The following is a 21974-nucleotide window of genomic DNA, read 5'->3' as shown; positions in this document are numbered from 1 at the left end:
TGATAAGTTGTTTGCCTTTTGTTCTTGTGGTAAATCCTCATCAGATATAGGCCTAAAGAGTCTGAAGTTGGGTGGGAAATCCAGGCTTTGGGACATCTCTCTCTTGTAGGAAGTGAATCAAGACTGGTAGGGAGCTCCAGCCTAATGTCTTATGTCATTGTAGGCACCTACCTGATCTTGTACCATTCTTGGTTTTGGTATGAAAAGCAGGTAGGAATTTTTTAACCCCATTTTTCTGATATGCAGGCAGTTCAGTAATCTCACTGCTCAGGTTAAAAATATACATAGTAAAAAAAAAAAAAACAGCTCACAATTGGCTTAATTTATAATTCATGAGTAGAGATATCTCTTGGAAATGTGTCAAACTGTGTCACTTTAGCACAGTTGAAGCATAATTTTCTGGAGAACAAAAATCTTGGGCAGATAAAATAAGATTTTTATCCTACTTCAAAAGAAGCAAGATAAGAATAAGTGAATTAAAAAACAATTCTTAAGGTTGTGCATTTTATGTGTGAATTAGACTTAGCAGTTGCCTGACATTTTTTTGTTGCTTATTTCCCTTTAGATTCTGGTTCTTTAAATTCGCAACTGCACTTGCAATTAGTGTTGGAGCTTTCTTCATACCAGAGGGACCATTTACAACTGGTAAGGGAGTATTGTCTTCCACTGTATCATGGTGCAACCATAATTGGTTTTAAAACAAAAGTAATTGCATGCTGATGTCTTAGAGTTTTAATTGTAGCTGTGTAACTATAGCACTTGTCTGTGTTTAGGGACATTAAGACAGGATGGTAAATATCTGTGGTTCTTAACAGGTTTTGTTTTATTTCTCTTTTAGTGTGGTTTTATGTAGGTATGGCTGGAGCATTCTGCTTTATTCTTATTCAGCTGGTCTTGCTAATTGACTTTGCCCACTCCTGGAATGAATCTTGGGTAGAAAAAATGGAGGAAGGAAACTCAAGATGCTGGTATGCAGGTAAAGAAAGGACTGTACTACAGCAAGTTTTAAATTGCATTTAATATTCATTATGTTAAATAGGTTATTCACTGAGCGGTGCATCTTACCAGGGTGTAGAAGGGGTGCTTCATGCCCAAGTATCATATTCTCAGATAGTGTAGTTCAGCTCCATTGCTGTCCTGATGTAGAGTTAAATCAAGAGGAGCAGGGAGGGCAGCAGCAGCCCCTGAGTAATGATTTCTAATCCCTGAGAGCAGGGCATCAGTTTCACTGAATCTCAGAATGCTTAAGGCTGGAAGGGACCACAGTGGGTCATCTGGTCCAACCTCTGCTCAGGCAGGGTCATCCTAGAGCACATGGCACAGGATTGCATCCAGGCAGGTCTTGGATATCTCCAGTGACGGAAAATCCATGACCTCTCTGGGCAATCTGTTCAGTGCTTGGTGATCCACACAGTAAACAAGTTCTTCGTACCCGGGTGGAACTTCTGTGCATCATGATACTAGAGAAGTGGCAACTGCAGGTTTTGGTTTGTTGGGATTTTTCAGCCACAGGTTTTGTTACACCTTTAGTGCTGAGTAAAAACACACTAGCCTGCTAGTACTTCATTTTGAGCATAACCATCTCAAATAATTGTTTCTTCTGTCTGCCAGTCAGTCATTCTTCAAAGGTATATGCTGAGTGAAAGGCTAAGATGGTGAAGGAAGAGTATAAGTCATCTCACTGGAGAAATGATAACTTATTTTAGTACAGCGTTTGGATGTGATAATTTAGGTGTTTCAAAAGCCAACATGGCCTGTCTTTGTTCAGTGGCCACTTCCTATTTAATGGTTTTACTGAGATGTAGTTTGGAAATAAGATTCTGGTTTTAATTCTGTTGGAGAAGTATTTACTCAGTTTCTTTTTTTAGCTCTTAGCCAAAGTGTGCTTTTCCTGGTTGCTCTTAGAGCACTGGAGAATCGAGTATGGCTTGAGGATTCCCATGTCTTGTGTCTTTCTTTTTAACATGTCAGTGTACTGAGAGCAACTTCTTTGGCATTTCAGTGCCCAGAGCTGCTCTCTAATTGTCCTTGTATAATGTATCCAAAACCTGATACATGCAATATTATTCCAGTCGTCTGTGTTATTAACCAGTTGAACTGTGTTTTTTGTCTCTTCACAGCTCTGCTGTCAGCCACGGCTGTCAACTATCTGCTGTCTCTTGTAGCTATTGTCTTGTTTTATGTTTATTACACTCATCCAGAAGGTTGCTCTGAGAACAAGACATTCATCAGTGTTAATATGCTGCTGTGCATTGGTGCATCTGTAATGTCAATTCTGCCAAGGATTCAGGTATAGCTCTAATTTTGTTATCTCTTTGGGGGTTTTTGTGTTGTCATAATATAATTATGCCCGAGACTTTTAATTGTCTAACTTTCCTGTTTTGTGACTCCTTTGTACAGGAATCTCAGCCACGGTCTGGTTTGCTGCAGTCTTCTGTGATCACAGTTTATACAATGTATTTGACTTGGTCAGCTATGACCAATGAACCAGGTAAGTGTGGCAGCTTTTTGGGTAAACAGCAGTAAACTGCATCTTCACCAGCAGTAGAATGGAGTACTAGAATGCAGCAGGCAGAGCTCACTAGTGTGTATTCTCCTCAGCCTTCTGTAATAGTACTGAGGAAATGGTTCTTCAATAGGTAACATGTTTTTCACATGGTCTGGAAGAATTTCTACCTATTCTGGCAGGACTGCAGTATTGTAAAGCTTAGGTTTTACAGATGACTGTAACTCCTTTGAGGTGTCTGGGAGGTTCATCTCCCTCCCTTATGTGACTGAGATGCTACTGATTTATATTTTTCCTAACTGAGGATTTAAAAAGTATTAATAAATGTTGCCATTGTTTCTTGTGTCTGAAAACAGCTGAGCATCTCTAAAAATAAAAAAATTAATCTAGAAATGCTGGCAATTAAAATAAATTGCTAAATATTGACTTTGGTGTTTTTAATTGAGTTTCTGACCCTTTTATCTTAATTATGACCAATCTTATGTGCTTCTGTGTAGCAGCATACATGAGTCACATCTAATTCCTACAGTAATTAGGAGGAAATAAGATTGTCTACTACTTTGAGCTCTGTTATCTGTGGGTGCTGTGGGTTGGGGATTGCTGCTAACGTGAAACTGACTTACTAGCATTGTTTTCCAGCCCTGAGATGACTCTGGTACCCCATCTATAGAATGTATGTTTGTCAAACTTGTTTTCTAGTGGTAGAGTGTCTAAAGCTTAATATGCAAAGATTTTTATTCTGTTGCATCTAATTATATGAGATTGAACAGTAAAGCAGTTGATGCACATCGTAACATAAGTTTAAAATCCTTTTGTCTGCTGAAAGATTTTCATGCCACATATTATTATTTGCCTTTTTTAGAGAGGCTCAGTAGGCTAAAATTAGATTCAAAGCTGTTTTATTTCAAGACTGCCACAGTCACGAAGTTCCTATTACTGTGCATTAGGTATGGAAATGTGCTATTTGGCCTGTTCTTGTTTTTATGTAAGCTCTAATGTGATTTCCCTCACAGACAGGCACTGTAACCCAAGTTTGCTGAGTATCATTGGTTACAACAGCACCACCATTCCAGCCCAAGGTCAGGTCGTTCAGTGGTGGGATGCACAAGGGATTGTAGGACTGGTTTTGTTTTTGCTGTGTGTTCTCTATTCAAGGTAAGATTCCTTAAAAAAAAAAAAGATCTATTCGTTTGTATTACTTCTCATTGTTGGATAGTAAATTGTATTTGTTTGGGTAACTCGACCATGTCTTTCCTGTCAAATACAGCATCCGAACATCCAACAACAGCCAAGTGAACAAGCTGATGCTGACCAGTGATGAATCAACACTGATAGAGGATGGAATGCCCAGGAGTGACGGCTCCCTTGATGATGGAGATGATGTTCACCGAGCCATAGATAATGAGAGGGATGGAGTTACTTACAGTTATTCCTTCTTTCATTTCATGCTTTTCCTGGCATCACTGTACATTATGATGACACTTACCAACTGGTACAGGTATTTGCATCCAATAATATGTCGTGCTAATAATGAGCTTACAAGATGCCATCTTTTGCTGGACAAGGAGGCACAAGTGTGTGCTTGGAATGTAGGTCTTGAATGGACCTTCTCAAGGGAAGTATACTGTTTGAGGTATATTGAGTGAATGGCATTTGAAAATTTGGGATAGCCAACCTTGTTCACAGGCAGCTGTCATGTTTTATGGGTTAATTCTCATGATTCAGTGAGCTGCTGAAATATGTCCTACTGGAGTGAACAGAAGGAGGTCTTAAATTCTATAATAACAAAAGATAATAAACACTAGGCCCATGTCTGGTACAGAGAGCTAAAAACCAAGAAATAGGAACATGTCAGCAGGTCAGGGGGGAGGTGTTCCTTCCCATCTGCTCAGCACTGGTGACTCCATACCTGGAGTGCTGGGTCCAGTTCTGGGCTTCCCAGGACAAGACATGGACATACTGGAAAGAGTCCCACAAAGGGCCACAAAGATGATGCAGGGACTGGAGCATCTGTTATATGAGGGAGGCTGAGAGAGCTGGGACTGTTCAGCCTAAAGAGAAAGCTCATACTCTTAAGTATTTTTTGTGCTGCTGTTGTCTTTCACCATCCTGTGAACACCAACTTAAAAATGGTGTTCTGGTACACACTGATGTGAACCACCCGGAAGAAGGGTAGAGGTGTCCTTTGAAGGGTGAAATGAAAATCATCTACTGTGATAACAGTGTGGAAGGGTGGCTTAATACACAAGTATGTCATATTGAAACAAAAATTGCAAATTATCTTCTTTTCCTTGTTTCACAGTCCGGATTCTACTTACGAGACAATGACCAGCAAGTGGCCATCTGTCTGGGTGAAGATATCTTCCAGCTGGATTGGCATCGTGCTCTATGTGTGGACTCTGGTTGCTCCACTGGTTCTTACAAACCGTGATTTTGACTAAGCTGTTCTGCTCTCTAGGGAGACTTTGTTAGCTTCACCATGTCTTGGAAACAAACAGTATTCCGGATAATAGTGCAGTTGTAAATATGTGTGTGTGTGCGTGTGCTGTCCACGTAGTATTATCCTGCTTTATTCTGCATGATTACCTTGAATCATGTCTTTTGTCATTTCACTAAATGACTTTTTATAGCTGAGCTCAGTGACAATTGCTGTAATGATGGTTTCCATAGGATTACTCCTAGATTGAGTGCTTCAGGAGCATTAGCTGTAAGGTCAAGAACTTAGGGAAATATGCTTTCCCCCCCTCAATTGCATAAAGTAGTTGTAGGAAAAAAGTGCAAGTGTTAATTAGGGTAACTAAACAGTGCTAGGTCAGGCTTTGCAAGTAAAGGAGGGGCTGCCTTTGATGATCCCTGTTGCCTTGATTCCAAAGTAAGCCTTGAGTAAGCATTGTGGAGCACATTGGAGTTTACTGGATGTCTTGCAGCACTTTGTCACTAACAGCCTGACCTTTCCCGTGCCGAGGGCAGCAGTACCTTTAGCACAGTGAAGGATGGGGAAACTTGCACCTGGAGCTGCAGAGGAGCCAATGTCCTTCATGGTGCTGCTGGGTCCAGTGTGTCCCATTGCAGACAGGACAGGCAGCCCGGGGAAAAACATCCCGGTGTCAGATGCTCAGAAGCATGTTTTTAAGGCACCTGTTTACAATGTGCATCTATGTATTATTTTTCTGAAGTAGTTTAAATGGGATAGCTGTGCTGTAATTTATTGCTGTTTTGTGTGCCACTTTCTTCTTGGCTAAGCTACAATCACAGAGTTTGCAAGGAGCCAAGTGGTGAAAACTGTGTAAGCCCTTTCAAGGGATTTTCTTGAGTATTGTGGTTAAAAAAGCAAAGGAAAAGGAGCACTGAAATTGCAGTAAATAAAGGAGGAGACTTGCATTTACTGAGGCTTCAACGAAAGTGTTTCTTAAAATATTTGGGGCTCTAAATCTTGAAATCTTTTATGTATGTAGGTATTTTGCTTGTTGTCCATTGCCGGAGATGGACTTGAGCCTAGACAATCTAAATCTAGGCATGAGACATGAATCTGTTTGATTATAATACTATCTAGTTCCTGTGCAGTTTTGAAATCTTAAATGCTTTTGTGCTTGCTGCTTTGTAACTGAAGTACATAAGCTGCATTATTTATCTGTTACTTGCTACAACTTGAGACTAGAGCAGCCTGACTGGGAGTGACCCTGGAGCCTGCAGCAGATGTCATGCTCATCTTTTACTGTGGTGTTTGTAACTGTGACTTCCTGTTGCTATTCTCTAAACTTTTATTTTAATTCTGCACCTGAACACTGACCTTTACTGAAAAAGTCTGACATGTCAGGCAAATTTGAGATGGTAATGGAAGGATTAGTAAACGCTTGTAATAATTTGGAATATGTTGTTACCTTATTAATAAATAAATTTGGATGAAGATGTCCTGTGACTTTTGATGTCTCATAGTGCTGCCAAATATGGCTAGCGCAGGGGTTTGTTTGTATTTTCACCTCCAGTTCCTGGGATGTTTTATAGCACTCTCAGATTCTGCTCAGGTGGCCAAGAAGGCCAATGGCATCCTGGCCTGGATCAGGAGCAGTGTGGTCAGCAGGACCAGGGAGGTGATTCTGCCACTGGACTCGGCCCTGGGTGAGGCAACACCTTGAGTACTGTGTACAGTTCTGGGCCTCTCAGTTCAGGAAGGATATTGAGGTGCTGGAGCAGGTCCAGAGAAGAGCAGTGAGGCTGGTGAAGGGACTGGAGCACAAGTGCTATGAGTTCAGCCTGGAGAAGAGGAGGCTCAGGGGAGACCTTATCACCCTCTACAACTACCTGACAGGAGGTTGTAGTCAGGCGGGGGTTGGTCTCTTCTGCCAGGCAACCAGCAGGAGGACAAGAGGGCACAGACTCAAGTTCTGCCAGGGGAGGTTTAAGTTGGATATTAGAAGAGATTTTTTACAGACAGTGATCAGGCAGTGGAATGGGCTGCCCAGGGAGGTGGTGGATTCACCATCCCTGGAGGTTTTTAAGAGGAGACTGGATGTGGCACTTAGTGCCATGGTCTAGTAACCACAGTAGGGTTGGACTCAATCGTGGGAGGTCTTTTCCAACCCAGCTGATGCTATGATAGTGCTGCAGAGCACACCTGTAAGGCAACAAATCCCTGGCTCTTTGGGAGATCACATGTAACCCCCTGGGTGAAGTTCTCACTTTGCCCGTTGCAGCTGTTTCTGCAAACACAGACATGGCTCACAGCTGTAGCTGCATTCCCACTTCAGCAACTGCTGCCACTGCACTGGATTGCACCTGTTCAAATTTCAGTCAAACACCTAAACACCAGTTCTACTACAGCAGCTCCTGAGTCCTGTAACAAGCAACTAGAGTCACTGAATTTAGGAGATGAACAGTGATGGCTATGGATTCAGCTCCTGGTACAAATGGTCAGACTATTCCTTTGGCAGGGGAGGAAATTTTGAGTTGTTTTTCATGTTACATCTATGAAGTTAACTGAAATCCAGTTTGTCCATTCACTGGGCCATCCTGCATACTGGAGTTTCTCAAAACTTCCTACTAATAGCTTTGAGGGCAGTTGCAGTTTGACTTAGTGTTTCTATGAGATCAGGGGATCTAGTTAAATTTGTGTCAGCTTTCCCCCCTTCACCTGGCAGTGTAGGAACACTTTGGCTGTGGCTATGTAACATGACCACAGGCATTCACTGCACCAGGCAGGGTCAGGGTGTGCAGCAAGGGACACTCCTCTGAGTGGGGTAGGTCTCCTCCAGGGGGAGGAAAGCAATGGGGCTCTGCAGAGTTCTTGGATATCAAGGACTAAACATCCTTTTGTGTACTACTGGAAAACAGTTTGCTCTATCAGACACTTGGTTTTGGAGGCTTATAAACCTTGAAAGTTTGGAGATAATGAAACTACTTGATAATAATCATGCACAGAAACAGACTTCCTTGCACAGCTACTAAGAAAAGTCAGCAGTTGTTAAATCCATACCCACCAAGCACACACAGTAAGAGACAAACTCTTAGCAAGTATCACACTTAAGTAACATTTATTTTACCAGCATAGATGGTCCAAGTTAAAAGTACTCATGCAGTCATGGGGCCTGGCGGCTGTCAAGAACTTTTCCCCAGTTTGTGCTATGTGTGAGCACTTCCACTGAAGTGAAAGTAAGGCAGAACCAAGATTTAGCAAGGTACAGGCACTTTGCTCCCAGTTCAAGCAGGGAAAAAAAAAGCCTACATCAGGTTCTGGTCCTCCCCACTCAAAAAAAAAAGCCTCATGTTTGTTAAACAAAATGTTGTAAAAAAAAAAAAAAACCCACAACAAAAACCCCAAACCTACAGAAAGTCAGTGCTCCATAACCATACACTACTAGTTTATGCCATCATATATAAGACCAGAAGTATAAGAAACCATAACCCAAAGCTTACACTACTGACATGTTTGGTTACCTGGGGTACTCAGCCATGTGTGTAATACCAAGTGTTCACAGCAGTGCAGCAGTCTGAGCTGGCACTGCCAGCCGTGCCTGGCAGCTTCTCTAACTGTGGAGTTAAACAATTGCTTGTAGGAAGTAACATAGGAAAGGTACTTTAGATTCCACGTATCTGGTTACATAAAACAGTGATTTACAAAAAACTCTCATACCAAACAGTATTCTAAATAAATAGTTCATCTTCATGACTATATACAGAGTCCCCTCACATCAGTTATCCAAAAAGGGCATGTCTGTGTCCATGGGTGCTGGGGCGAGTTGACAAAGGTAGAACAGTGTGGCTTCGCTTGCCTCGGCCTCCGTCAGTGGCTCCAGCCGCACCAGTTTGCTCTGGGTGGGCTCGGGATCCAGGCTGCTCTCCAGGAGCTCATCCCCTTCCAGGCATTTGTCAACAGAGGAAGGAGTTTCAGGTGTGAAGCTCCCGCTCTCAACAGTAGAGCCTGGGTTTCCATCAAGGAATGCAAGGAGTGGAAACACAGTGTAATGTACCAGCTGCTTGTCTAAGGGGAAAACAAATGCCCAGAACATCAGTTCGCATGACCTTCTACATGCACGAGGCAAAACCAAAATCCAACCCACAGTATTTATTTAAAAGAAAATTAATAAGAAACATTATAGGTGTTTCAGTGTGTTCTTAAAGAACTGTTCCATTCATGCATATCATCATTTGTACAGATTCTCCTGCAAAAACATCAGTTTCTCCACATCTGATCCAGTGCCAAAAACCTGAAAAGCAATATACTAAGTATTTTGTTTTGGTTACTTGTTTATCAGCATAACACCAAACCAGACAAAGAACAAATCAGAGATGGCTTTAAGAACAACAGGTGTTCAACTGTGGAAGTGTTTAAAGAAACCACTACAACTAACCTGATCTGGGCTTAGACTCTTGTGTTTCCTCTGAAGCAGCTGGACCAGCATTATTCTTGTTCGTTTCTATTTCCTTTGTCTCCATCTGGGAACAAAGCAAACTCTTACATACATGCTAAATAAAGGCTGTTCCAATGCCAATGGAACACAGCTGACCAGCTATTAAAAATGATTACATTTTTATTTGTGAAGGGATGCAGTGGCATTGTCAGCACTACTCATGCTAACAGGCCCTGGCTGAGAAAATGTGAAATGGAAAAACAGGCTACAACGCAAGAACCAGAACTAATGTTTGTAAATGAACAGGACAAATTCCAAGAGCTAAAGCTTTACTCCACTGCTTATTCTTGTCTTTCTTTTCCCACCAGACAACACAGATGGAACCATTCTGACAAAGCGCACACCACACTAAAAATCTTAGGGGATACAAAAGTCAAGATACTGGTACAACATACAGATATTGGCCTCATGAGTTTTAAAGACATTATTCATTAGTGTGCTTTTCCTTTTGCTGTGTAAAGCCTAACAAACAGGACAAACTCATTCTCAGAAAGTCCTCCTATTCTCATGAAAGTCTTAAAAGCCAGACCATGAAAAAAGTGCCATGATACCAGTAAAGAAAATAGCAAAGGATGAGTGAAGTTTCCATCTCTCACTACTGTACATTGAGCAACGGATTTAGGACTTACTTTGATATTAGTGATATGATCATGATCTGTGGGATTCATCTGCACAGAGCTTGTAAAAAGCTGAAAAAGACAAAACACATCAAGTTTCAGGTATCTCAATGTTGCTATTAAGAATACAAGATCACTGGATCTGCATGTGTGAGAATAACCCCTGTACCTACTGCACCCTTTATTGAGGACTGGAGATTACTTTTTATTTACAGGGAGTTACCACTTTTGCAAAGAAAACCCAGCTTTAGAGCACAATGGTTTGGAATTCCATGAACCTCAGTCAGAAATGAAACAACTGTATTGTCTCTAACATGGTTTGCTGTAATCCTAACATACCCCATTTCTTCTTACATTGTTGCATGAATAATTGTGTGTACAATATGGACAAACACACCCCACTCAAGTCGGCAAGTGACACCAAACTGAAAGGAATCATCAGCACATGAGAGAGCAGAGCTGCAGTTCAGAGGGATCTCAGCAAAGTGGGAGAAGGGCCAACAGGCACTCCACTAGGTCAAACAGCCACACATCTTCAAGACCCAGTAACCTCATGCACTGGCCCAGGTTAGGGTTAGGGCACAAATGGACAGGGAGAAGCTCCTTGGAGAGGGAACATAGGAGACAACACCCTGCCACAAGCAGCAGCACAGCCTCACTAGAGGGAGGCAAGCTCTGCTATGGGCAGGCCAGCCAGGACATCACTGGAAGTGATTATTTCTCTCTGCACAACACTGGAGGCCACCTGTGGAAGTGTCCAGCTTTAGGCCTCCCAGCACAAGAGTCTGCAAACCATAGGGCCACATATTTGGGGATTGAAGACATGCAAGAGGCTGAGGGAGCCTGGCCAATCCTGTCTGAGAGGGAATTCAACTGCACTCTTCCACTGCTTCTAAAGATGTGTTGTTGAGAAGACAAACTCCACATTGTGAGAGACTGAAATGTTAAAGGATAATGACTCAAACAACCAGCTCTTTGCTAAAGCAGCAGGGTGCTTTGCTGGAGCCAGGTTTGCAACCCCCAGCTCAAGTGGAGGAGGACAGTTTTTTGGGGTGTGGTGGCCAAACCTCTGATCTGCATAAGAACAGCCCAGGTGCAGGAAGGGGTGTGCACCCATCACTGGAAGATGACACAAGCTGGTTTTGAGCCACATAAGGGAAAAGGCCATTAAGATGCAGACCCTTTGAGGTGGGATAATGCTTTTCATCCCACCAAGTTCCTTCCTTACACAAGTGAAGCAGGTGTAAAACTTTGCCCCCCCCTCCAGGGGGAGGTATCACATTCACATGTAGGCCTGAAGGTATTCATCATCCCTCTGATAATGCACAACTGGCTCACCTGGTGTAAGAAACAGCACTCATGTCTTAGAAGGTATCATTAAACCATCAAATACCTGCAAAGGGCCCCCAGGGTCATTTCTGCTGCCTTCCACCAGGACTGCTCAAGATCCACAGTGTTGCATCAGATGGTGTAAAACTCCCCTCCAAGGGAGGTACCTGAGCCCTTCCACCTGAACCTGAGTGTGTATTAACCCACTGAACTTTTTGTTTCATGGGCATCCCCCACCCCTGACAGATCTAAGACTACAACCATTCCTGCAACCAACAGACACCTAAATTGCAACAATCAAGTCACTGGATCCATAGGTGATGATACCTTCCCCCTCCATTATCTACTCTTATCCTTTATTTCTTCCTTATATATTTTCTTAAATGAAAATTTTAAACCTTTATATTGTTGTCTTTCTATGGATAATAACCGAAACAGCTACACAGCTCCTTTTCCACTGCATTGTTCTAGAGTAAACTTGCCACATATATATATACACACACACACACTGGTCACTCAGTGTTGTCTCACTCTAATCCACCCCCAGTTATCTATTAACAAGAACCTCAGTTACACTGCCTCGGGGGAAGGGACACAGGTGGACGAAGGACAAGCTGCAAGAGCTGCAAGTGCAGCAGGGAAAACTATGACTGATACAAGGAAATTCTTCACTAAGAACAGTCAAGCCCTGAACATGCACCCAAGAGCCCATCCTTGGAGATTCTGGAATTTGATTAAACAAGATCCAGAGCAACTTTCAAGTTGACCCTGCTTTGAACACAGGGGCTGGACTGGATGACATGTACAGGCCCTTTCCAACCTGGACCATTCTACTTCACAAAAACCTGAAGAAAACAGCCTGAAAAAGGCAGGGGAACTTGTGAAATAAATGCCAAGAGCCTTTTTAACCCCAGTTCATTGAGAAGACCACAGATGATGTGCTGGGTTAATTCAAAGCAGAAGAATTAATCTAATTAATGTCTAAGTTCATGTTGCAACATACATAAGCATTATTTCATTAAGAAAGTCATTCTTCAATAAGAAACTTAAGCTTTCACTTGTGCAGTGATGTAACACTGAGAATTATACCAGTGCTCCAGAAACATATTCATAAATATTTTTAACTTTGCTTTAGTCAAGGGAAGAAAGGAAAATTATAAAATCTGTTGTGTTTTAAACCATTCTAAATATTCTAAACAGTAACAACACACACGAATGTTTTCTAGCATATTACCAAAATACTTAAAAGTCACAATTACATCAACCAGGAGATCTGGATCTATGCTGAACTGTCGTCCTGATAACATAGCTTGAAAGTCCTCTAAACTGCAGTCGATACTGTCAAGATAATCCAGAAGTTCAACTCTAGAAGACAAACAATATTTTACTGCTGTATCCCATAACAAAATAACAGAAATCCTCAAGTAAGCTTTATACAGATGTACTACATGCATCTAAAAATCCTCACCAGAACTAGAATGAACTAAGTCTTTCATTTGAAATGACCTCTGGAAAAAAAAACCTGAAAACTTTAGCTTCTTTAGAGGAGAACCAAAGTAAACCAGAGAGGTGTTTTGAAACAGGTATAACAGGAACTGCATCAACACTGACAACATTAGCAGAGATGCAATTCTTGCACCCACATAGCCCTAGTAAGTCCCATCTGTCTGCAAGTGACACAAATAAGTCCTGAAGTTTAAACAATGATGATAACACTACACTGCCACATTATGAATCCCAGCTTGCTTCACAATGAAAATCAGAGGTTGCATCTTAAATTACATTAAAAAGAACAATCCTTAGAAACCAGTTAGAATAAGTGACCTATTAAGTTCTCAGTTCAAACTACTCTTCAGTTCTTTCCACTTGAGTCAAATAATCAGTCCTAAGACTTGAAAAAACAAGAGACCAGACTACTCACTTTCCAAGAAGATTTATATTCGATGAAATTACTCCATTCTCACTGAGTATGGAATCCATCACTGAGACTGGATCTTCTGCAGTTAAAGTTGACTGGGTATTCAGCTGTACAGCACTTGACATGAGTGGGCTTGGGCTGTCACCAACAGGGCTGACTGGATCATTACTTGGAACAGCAGTTTTATACCCCTGAATTACAGGGGCATATTCATCTTCATTATCGTCTTCCACAGTTACAATGTCAGGAGAGTGATAGCTGCAACTCCAGCTGTAACACAAGAGAAATTAACTTCATACACTCATTTCAATTGGCACTATTACACAGTCTTACTTCTCACTTTAGTCAAGCTACTATAAGGAAATAAACTTTCCTACTGCTTTTTAGCACTAAACACAGAAAGATACTCTAAATATGTATTTTCTGTTTACATGGTTCTGTAATGCTCGATACAGCTCATGGAGCTCAGCTGGAAGACACTGTTCCTAGACCACAACCACCAACTACTAAAAAGCTATAGGAACGCTGCTATTTTTTGCATTAGAACTATAAGCTCACATAAAAAAGTCAAGTATGTACGAAGTAGACCAAAGCACACAAGGCCACCAAACTGGACAGACAACATATGTATTTTGCATCTTTCCTCTTGAACAGAATCATCTCTGGAGCATCTGTAACACAGAGGACCTTAGCTGACAGGTTTGTATTTAATTAACCTTGTTATGTATACCAGGAACAAAACCCGGAAACCAAGAGGGAGCCTCAACTCATTTGCTTTCATCCATATTCTGGTTCTTAACCCTTCATTAGCTGTTAGTTATGCTGCCTCTCTATCACAGTCTTGTCCTCATGAAGCTTTTCTATCACAGAATGCATTCCAGGACATCAGCTGAGCAAGAACAATGGTACCAGTTTGAGTGTAAGCTAGAAATACCTAAGTTTTATTCCTTGGAGGCGTAACAGGAGGCTCTATCAATCCAATGCAACTCAGGAGAAGAGTTGCATTTCAATCCCTGGGCCAAGTTTCAACTTGCTCATAGGTGAAAGATGAACTACTTCTACACTACTAGAGTATAGACAGGAAGGAACATAGTTTCAGGGGGGGGTTTTTTCAGTCCCAAGTATTTTGTGACTAACTGGCTGAATGAACTTCAAATACCACACCAACACCCAACAAACAGCACATGTAAATTATTCTCCACAAAAATCTGGAAAAACAAGGAAAGTCATTCCTATCTGTACTCCTAACCAAAACTAAGAAGACATCACTTACTGTGTCTTTGAACAAGGAGTATATTTAACAGAAGTGCAATAATATAGATTGTTTTCACCAGTTTCTATCTATACTCTGCATAATAAAACTCCAACAGCCAACTGGAACAAATCCAGAGGTAAATATATCAAAACCCACTGCAAATTCACAGATGAAGCTCCATGTGAAGAAGTGATTAATAATTCTGACTTCATTTAAAAAAATTACCTAAGACATCCAAATTATTGCACATTATACAACACCGAAAGGCTTCTTACTTGGAAGAATCTGAAGCTGTATCTTCATTTGCTTCTGGTGTAATGGGAAGATTTTCTTCATCACCCATGGGATTTTCTTCATCACCCACATCCTCAGTGACATCGTAAATAACAATGTCATCTGAAAGCTGTTCCCTTTGTTTTAAGCCCTCATTTCTCTTGAGAGGTACCTGTAAATTATTTTTAAAGGAGTCAGTGCACAGAAGGACAATGAGCTTCAGCATTTTGACAGTTGTCATTGTATCTGAAAATGCTTCAAATCTAAAGAAGTCTAAGAGCTTTCCTACACCTTGGAGATTACAAGCTATTTGTATAGATCTATGTTTAATAGAAAATGCCATACAAATAAATGAACAAGCTGAAGAATAGCAGCTTCAAGAAAAAAGTTTGGCAAATACTACAGGCATAGAAATAAAAATATACTTGCACTGTCAGCAAATACAACAAAAAGAAGCTGCAAAAACATGACCACGCAAGAACTAAAAATATTAGAAGAGTGATTGCTGTTTAAACAGTACTTTGTTATGAAGCTACTAATTTTAAAGCCATGCTACAGCACTTGTTTTAATCACTTCCCCACCATTATTTGGACAGCAGAAAACAACTTTCAGTGGTGTGACTCATTCAAATGGCACAGGAACTTGCCATGATTTTGCTGGTTTGCATGCTGCCCTGCAGAGCAATACACTGGACCCTTGTCTCTGTACGGGGCTTGGGGCACCTCACTCCCAGAGGTAATAATACAACAATACATATGCTACTTGTAACAGCACTTCCATTACAAGCAAACTGCTTCCAGTAGGAACACATCAAGCTGTATTTAATCCACAGGTAACTGGTTTATACATGCTTCTATTGAGAAGTAAATCATCATCCACACATTTGGCTTCTGAAGGAAACACAATGTGGCCTATCACTTCTACAGGTTGACAGCTCTCAGTACACAGCTGTTTTATCCCCCATGAGACAATCACCTTGAACTGCCTGTTCCCCTGCACCCTCCTCTCTTTCATCATAACAGAGTATGCATAAAGGAAAACTTACATGGTGGCTACTGTCAGCTGGTTCTTTCACAATTTTCTGAAATACATTCGATTTTGTAGGTCCATTAGTGTTCAGAAGTAGAGGCCTACATTAGAAAGAGTGAGAGAAGAAAGCCATCTCAAAACCACTTCTTTGGTTTTAGCCAACAAGCATGTCAGTATACTGACTGCACAGCAAGTTTTCAAGATCATATTTACCTCTTGCGTTTTAGGCTCACTAGTTGGTTATTCTGCACCAAGGTAACAATGAATTGTACAATCTGTAAGGGAAAACACACTATTAGTCACTCTACTTTGTAGCTGTTTCTCTCATGTACCATGGTATCATATAGCAGAAGACTTTGATAATAAAACCTAAATCATTTTGTGCAGTAATTTTTATAGAGAGCAGTTCAGAAAAGCTAAAAGTCATGGTACAAAATGCTGCTGATAATACCTAAAAAAAAATAGTTATTCAGTTGTCCAAGAAGGGCTTTTCACATTACAGGCAATAAGAGCAGACTTTCACAGGACATCATGCAGTATGCAGAAATACATTCAACAACTCATATCAGAGGAATTCTAATAAGCAATGACAGAAGGCATATAGGGATGTGGATGTATGCATAACCTGGATTTGTAAATACTTGTTCTGGTGAAAGACATTTTTGACAGATTCAGAAAAAAATGCATGTACAATTAACAGTATTCACCAGGTACCTTTCCTTTTGGAATGTTAAGACTTTCTTCCCTTACGGTGAAATTTAAGGATTTAATGTACCTCGCTTGAACAAACTGGGAAAAAAAAATCCGTGAGTCTCTGCTACAGGGCTGCTTTCAGCAACACCCTTCCTCACATGTAAAAAGGAAATAAAATCTGTAAACTCTATGCATTTACACCTGTTCCAGCAGATCACAGATCTAACTGTTAAACTAAGTTAAGCTAACATATTTTCAACGGGTTCCACTCAGTTATCTCTTTCTCTGGTAACTTTAGAAATACACAGTGATCAGTTAAGTGGGACAGCAGTGAATTTCCAATATTGAACTTTGTAATTCTGGCAGTGAGGAAGTTTTTCCTGACATCACCCAACATAGAATATTAGTCATCTGATTCCTAAAGCAATAAAAAAAAATGGATGGATCATTTTAAGAGTACCTTAATGGCTGATGTATGGTGTTCATGAACCTCTTTCTTTGAAAATGCTTTCAAGATTTTGGCCTGATTTTCTGCTTATGCAGTAAAATGCACTACATGCCTGTTTCACTTAGAGCTACTCACCATAAACGACCCTGCTGTTTGTTCTATTAAAGAGACATTGCATTCACTTAAAAAAAGAGTGAAGGCAAAGCAAGGTAACATGTGCCACAGTGTTCCTAGTTCAGAAGCACTCACTCATGCATGTACGACACTTGAATGAAGCCTTACCTTTCGAATAACTTGCTGCTGCTTCAAGTGTTTTGCTCTCAGTTCTGACACTTCCTTCCAAAGGGATTCATTCTCTCTGTTTAAAAATGATGATTTAAAAGTCAAACAAAAACTAAATTATAAAGCATTTATATTTTTGTTAAAAGATTAGCTGGCCTCATTAAAGCTCTTTGAAATGTGTTTTCAGACTGGGGGCTGGGACTGTCAAAGTCAGCAGCCTTGGAAGGTAATTACAAAATGGAGACCCAAACACAACAACTGACCTGCACAGAATTTCCAGCTCCCTTAAAGGAAGTAAAAAATAAATCCCCAAATCTGTCTGTATTTATTACCCATACACTCAGCATTTAAAAATTAACTGTCGTTTCATTTTCCATAACAGAGTTACCTTCTCCTCTTCCTTCTAGGAATTAAATAAAAAAATCCAGCATACAGCCAGTTTCTGGCAGCAGAAGTCCAAACAGTGAAAGAATGTCATTTCCTCTCACCATTAAAACCAAAGTTCTTCACCTATATCAGGTCTCTTTGTCCTCCCTCACACCTTTTGCTACATGCAAGCCACTTGTGAGCACCTGTCCACCCACCTTGAAAGACACTTCCCTACATGCTCTGCTTGTGTGACAGAACAAGCTCTCAAGCCACACAGGCAGCTGTAGGCACCCAACCAGTTGCCCCTATCAGCTCCAGTAAGAAGACATATTAGATGCTAAAAAATTAAATAGAAGCAGCTCAGAGATGGCAGTTTTCATGAAACACTGACATTTTACAGATCTTGGTTGTTCCAGTACTCACAGGAGGTTCAGTTACTGAGACAGTGTAAAAGCTGTCCCTGCTACTGTAACTACGAGCCTCATTGTTTCCAACAGCAAGAGGTAGATAATGAATACCAAAAGCTACAGTGAATAAGGAAAAGACAACACACCACCCTCCTCCTGTTTTGTAGTTTTTTCAACACAGAAAAACAAACTCCACCGGAGTTTGCGCTTTTAGGAAACCTGAAGTTAAGTTTCCAGAAAGAGCTGTTTATGTGAGCTGTGATGCAGGGTATTACTCACCCCTATAACTGCTCCTACGTCCAACACACAATTCCATCACAAAATTAACAACTGAGTTAGGAATTCTAAACTTTCTCCATTTTCCAACTAGCTTTATTAACATGTATAGGACAAGATCTTCTGATTCAGCTTGAGTTTCTACCTCCATCATTTTGAACTCATGGGACAACAATATGGACATCAAAGACATTGTAGAGATTTTCTCACTTCTACAGCCTGTCAGGTCATTAGTGACTGAATGCCATTTCAGTCCAAGTCTGCCCTGCTCTGTGCAGGATTTTGGCCCTGATGGCCCTTTGAAGTTCTTTCCAACCCAGATTTGTCTAGGATTTGAAAAGGGTGAATATGAGCATTTTTGTTCTAGACTGGCCCGATTCTAATAAAGACACTCTCTAAGCAAAATAAATTTGCCTCTGGATATTCTACACCTCAAGTAACTAGAACATAAGACTGGAAATGACAGAATTTACTTCTTAAACCTTGAACTGCTCAGTGCCCTCTGTCACAGAGGTACATCATCACTTACTTTCTCAACGTAAGTTAAGGTGCCCCAAAACACGTAATAATGCAATTCTAAAAATACTCTATTTATATCTGGATTTCAGATGCTGTTCCTCTGCTGCTGAGGTAACTAATGCATTTCTCAACTATGATTTCTAAACACATTTTCTTAGGCATTAACTCTTCTGCAACTTTAAGTACTGGGGAAATGAAGACAACACCACAAAAATGAAAAGCAATGAGCAAAGACATTAATTGTTGTAAGAAAGTATTATATGCAAATTTCACAAACCAAACCCTGAAACTAAACACAGTAACTAGTTCAAACTTGAAGACACAAACCAGCATATTTTATGCTAAGAGCTGATTTGAATATTCAGCCTCAGCAGCATTATGGAACCATTATTAAAGGTGTTATTTAATTGCCCACTACTAGACAGTTCCACGAACACCAGCACTGCATATTACTTTTAACCATATCAGAATATTCAATTTTTAATGCAATTTTTCTATGGAAATTTATGTTCCTAAAGCAATACTTAAAGTTAAGCAATCAGGAATCAAGAAACACCTAAAATTAGGTGTTTGTCTAGTATCTACTGTCACATTACCCAAGATAGGGATCAGCTGCTGATGAAGCAACTTACCTCTTCAAAAGAGACAGCTGAGCTTCAACAGCTGTTTGTTTAGTTTGCACCTTTTGAGCAGTACATATTATTTTTGAGAGATCTTCCTGACGTATCTGGTTTTCTTCAGGTCTCGAAGAACCCTTTAAAAGGCAGGAATCCAGAAACAACAATTCCCCTTATTCATGCTTAACGATTATTCTCTTTTGGTGATCAAGTGTATTTTCTTAGTAGTTTTGACAAACTGTGCATTTAAGTTCATAATAAACAGAGCATCAGAAAGACCCCAAACCCAGAAACACAACATTAGCTGTAGGTGTTACAAACATTTGTGTACATTCAGATTCTTCAGATGTTCTCCCAACTGCCCCTTGTAACTGCTTCACAATAACAGAGTATCAATAAGTAGTACATCATTCCGTACTGGTTTTGGCCAGGGTAGAGTTAATTTTCTTCACAGTAGCTAATATGGGGCTGTGTTTTGGATTTGTGCTATTGTGCTTCAGTTATGGCAATAGAGAGATGGTATTTTTTGTTACTGCTGAGCAGTGCTTACACACAGAGCCAAGGTCTTTTCTGCTTCTCACCCCACTCTGCCACCAAGGTGGCTGGGGATGCACAAGAAATTGGGAGGGCACACACAGAGCTGGGACAGCTGTCCCCAGCTGACCACAGGGATATTCCATACCAGATGGTGTCATGCTCAGCACACAAAACTGGGGAAAGGAGTAAGGGGAGGATGTTCAGAGTGATGGTGCTTGCCTTCCCAAGTATCTGTTACACATGATGGGGCCCTTGCCCTGCTTTCCCGAGGATGGCAGAACACCTGCCTGCTATGGGAAGTAGTAAATTAATTCCTTGTTTTGCTTTGTTTGCATGTTTTTGCTTTATGCTCAGCACACAAAACTGGGGAAAGGAGTAAGGGGAGGATGTTCAGAGTGATGGTGCTTGCCTTCCCAAGTATCTGTTACACATGATGGGGCCCTTGCCCTGCTTTCCCGAGGATGGCAGAACACCTGCCTGCTATGGGAAGTAGTAAATTAATTCCTTGTTTTGCTTTGTTTGCATGTGTGGTTTTTGCTTTACTTACTAAACTGCCTCTATCTCAACCCATGAGTCCTCTCACTTTTGCTCTCCCAGTTCACTCCCACATCCTGACATGGGGTCAGTGAGCAAGTGGCTGTGGGGCTGAACTGCTGACTGGGATTAAATCATGGCACTCACCCTCTCACTACATTTGCCATATTTCTATTTGATATCTATAGTCACCTGACTGACAGTAACAGCAGAGCACATTTCAGAGGCATATTTAGCAGAAAGACAAACGTACTTATTGGTTTGCTCCCTGTTTTCCTTGGTGGAAAGTTTAACTTTTACAGTAGCTTTGTTCTGAAACAAGATATATAAACAAGCAGTGTGTTCTGTTACTGATGGTAAGGTTCAAAACATGCTCTGCACTTCTAATACTTATCTGCAAAATGCTGTGTTTGTACAACCCAGGCATTTTTCCCATCTGTGAAACTTACTATAATGACAGCAAAGTAGGTTAGATAAAGAAACCTAGTCAAATCCCCCAAAATATCTGTATACAAGTTCAATACATATATGAAAGCAACATAGTTTGTTTCCATAAACTCCAAATTTATCTGCACTCACAATCCTACAGTTAAACTCAGTATGTGGAAAACCTGTATTATGAAGTATTGATGAATAGCAAAGTTCATGCTGAGGTTCTACTAACCTTCCTTTTAATGCGTACCAACAAGTCCTCCCGGCCCTGCCTGAAATACGCGTGGCGAAACTCTACCGGACCATCTCGCTCCGGTTTGACAATCCCAGAATCAACATGGACAACTTTACGGAAGCCATCTTTAAAAAAAAAAGAAAAACCTCAAAACCCACATTAAGAAATTCAAACTATGCTGTGACAACTATCCTGTTATCAATTTTGAGGATAAGGCAGTATCCTAGTTGCAGAGAACACAGGGACACTGCTGAAAGGAAATTATAACTAAACATGTATGTACACGATCTAGAACGATGCTAGAAAGCAAAAACCCAGGAACTTACACATGTTTAACTGTCTGACAAAGCTTGCCATGTTGTTGTGCTTGAAGTACTTAGGAAGAATCTCTTTTGCAAATCTCTGTTCATCCAACACCAGGAAACTCTTGCCATTCTAAAATGAGAGAGACACATTAAGCTACTTAAAAGACCATAGTAGAAAACACACAGGGCTTTTAGAATTAATCACCAGATAGGAATGCTTCCTTTGTGCATGCAGTACATTACTTATCTGCTTGCCTACAAGTTTCCAAAACAAAAAGTGTACAAACCCTGCAGTTGCAAAGCAACGGAGTACTATCAATTTACATTGCTCTCTGCATCTGAAGGGGAACATCTCTATTGTTACTTATTGCTTCCTCAGGAAACCAACTGTTTACCAACAATCACCACAGTTTCACTACAGGACAATAGTATCAATTTTGTATGTAGCTGCAAAGAAGTGGTAAGGAATCTAACGAAGAGCCTG

The 21974-nt window shown here is 40.7% G+C and overlaps 2 protein-coding genes across 2 annotated transcripts; one reads left to right on the top strand and one right to left on the bottom strand.

Moving 5' to 3' along the window:
- Positions 1 to 565: 565 nt before the first annotated feature.
- SERINC1 (serine incorporator 1) lies at positions 566 to 5256 on the top strand (the record flags this gene model as incomplete). Its single annotated transcript, XM_009071242.1, has 7 exons — positions 566 to 645; positions 839 to 976; positions 2121 to 2290; positions 2401 to 2491; positions 3520 to 3661; positions 3774 to 4004; positions 4809 to 5256. Coding segments are annotated over 7 exons (991 nt in total), but the record flags the coding sequence as incomplete, so codon positions are not given.
- A 2752-nt stretch (positions 5257 to 8008) lies between these two features.
- HSF2 (heat shock transcription factor 2) lies at positions 8009 to 21614 on the bottom strand. Its single transcript, XM_009071241.1, has 12 exons — positions 21512 to 21614; positions 21168 to 21310; positions 19463 to 19584; positions 17260 to 17335; positions 16050 to 16111; positions 15853 to 15937; positions 14809 to 14978; positions 13282 to 13542; positions 12620 to 12725; positions 10044 to 10103; positions 9355 to 9439; positions 8009 to 8984 (listed from the first exon to the last, which is right to left on the bottom strand). The coding sequence occupies exons 1-12, from the start codon at positions 21540 to 21542 to the stop codon at positions 8695 to 8697; spliced, it is 1491 nt and encodes a 496-aa protein (XP_009069489.1). The 5' UTR covers positions 21543 to 21614; the 3' UTR covers positions 8009 to 8694.
- Positions 21615 to 21974: the final 360 nt, after the last annotated feature.

Source organism: Acanthisitta chloris, unplaced genomic scaffold (assembly GCF_000695815.1).
Source record: "Acanthisitta chloris isolate BGI_N310 unplaced genomic scaffold, ASM69581v1 scaffold6273, whole genome shotgun sequence".
Classification (NCBI taxonomy): Eukaryota; Metazoa; Chordata; class Aves; order Passeriformes; family Acanthisittidae; genus Acanthisitta; species Acanthisitta chloris.
The sequence above is the reverse complement of the archived record's forward strand: the minus strand, read 5'-3'. Positions and strand labels throughout refer to the sequence as shown.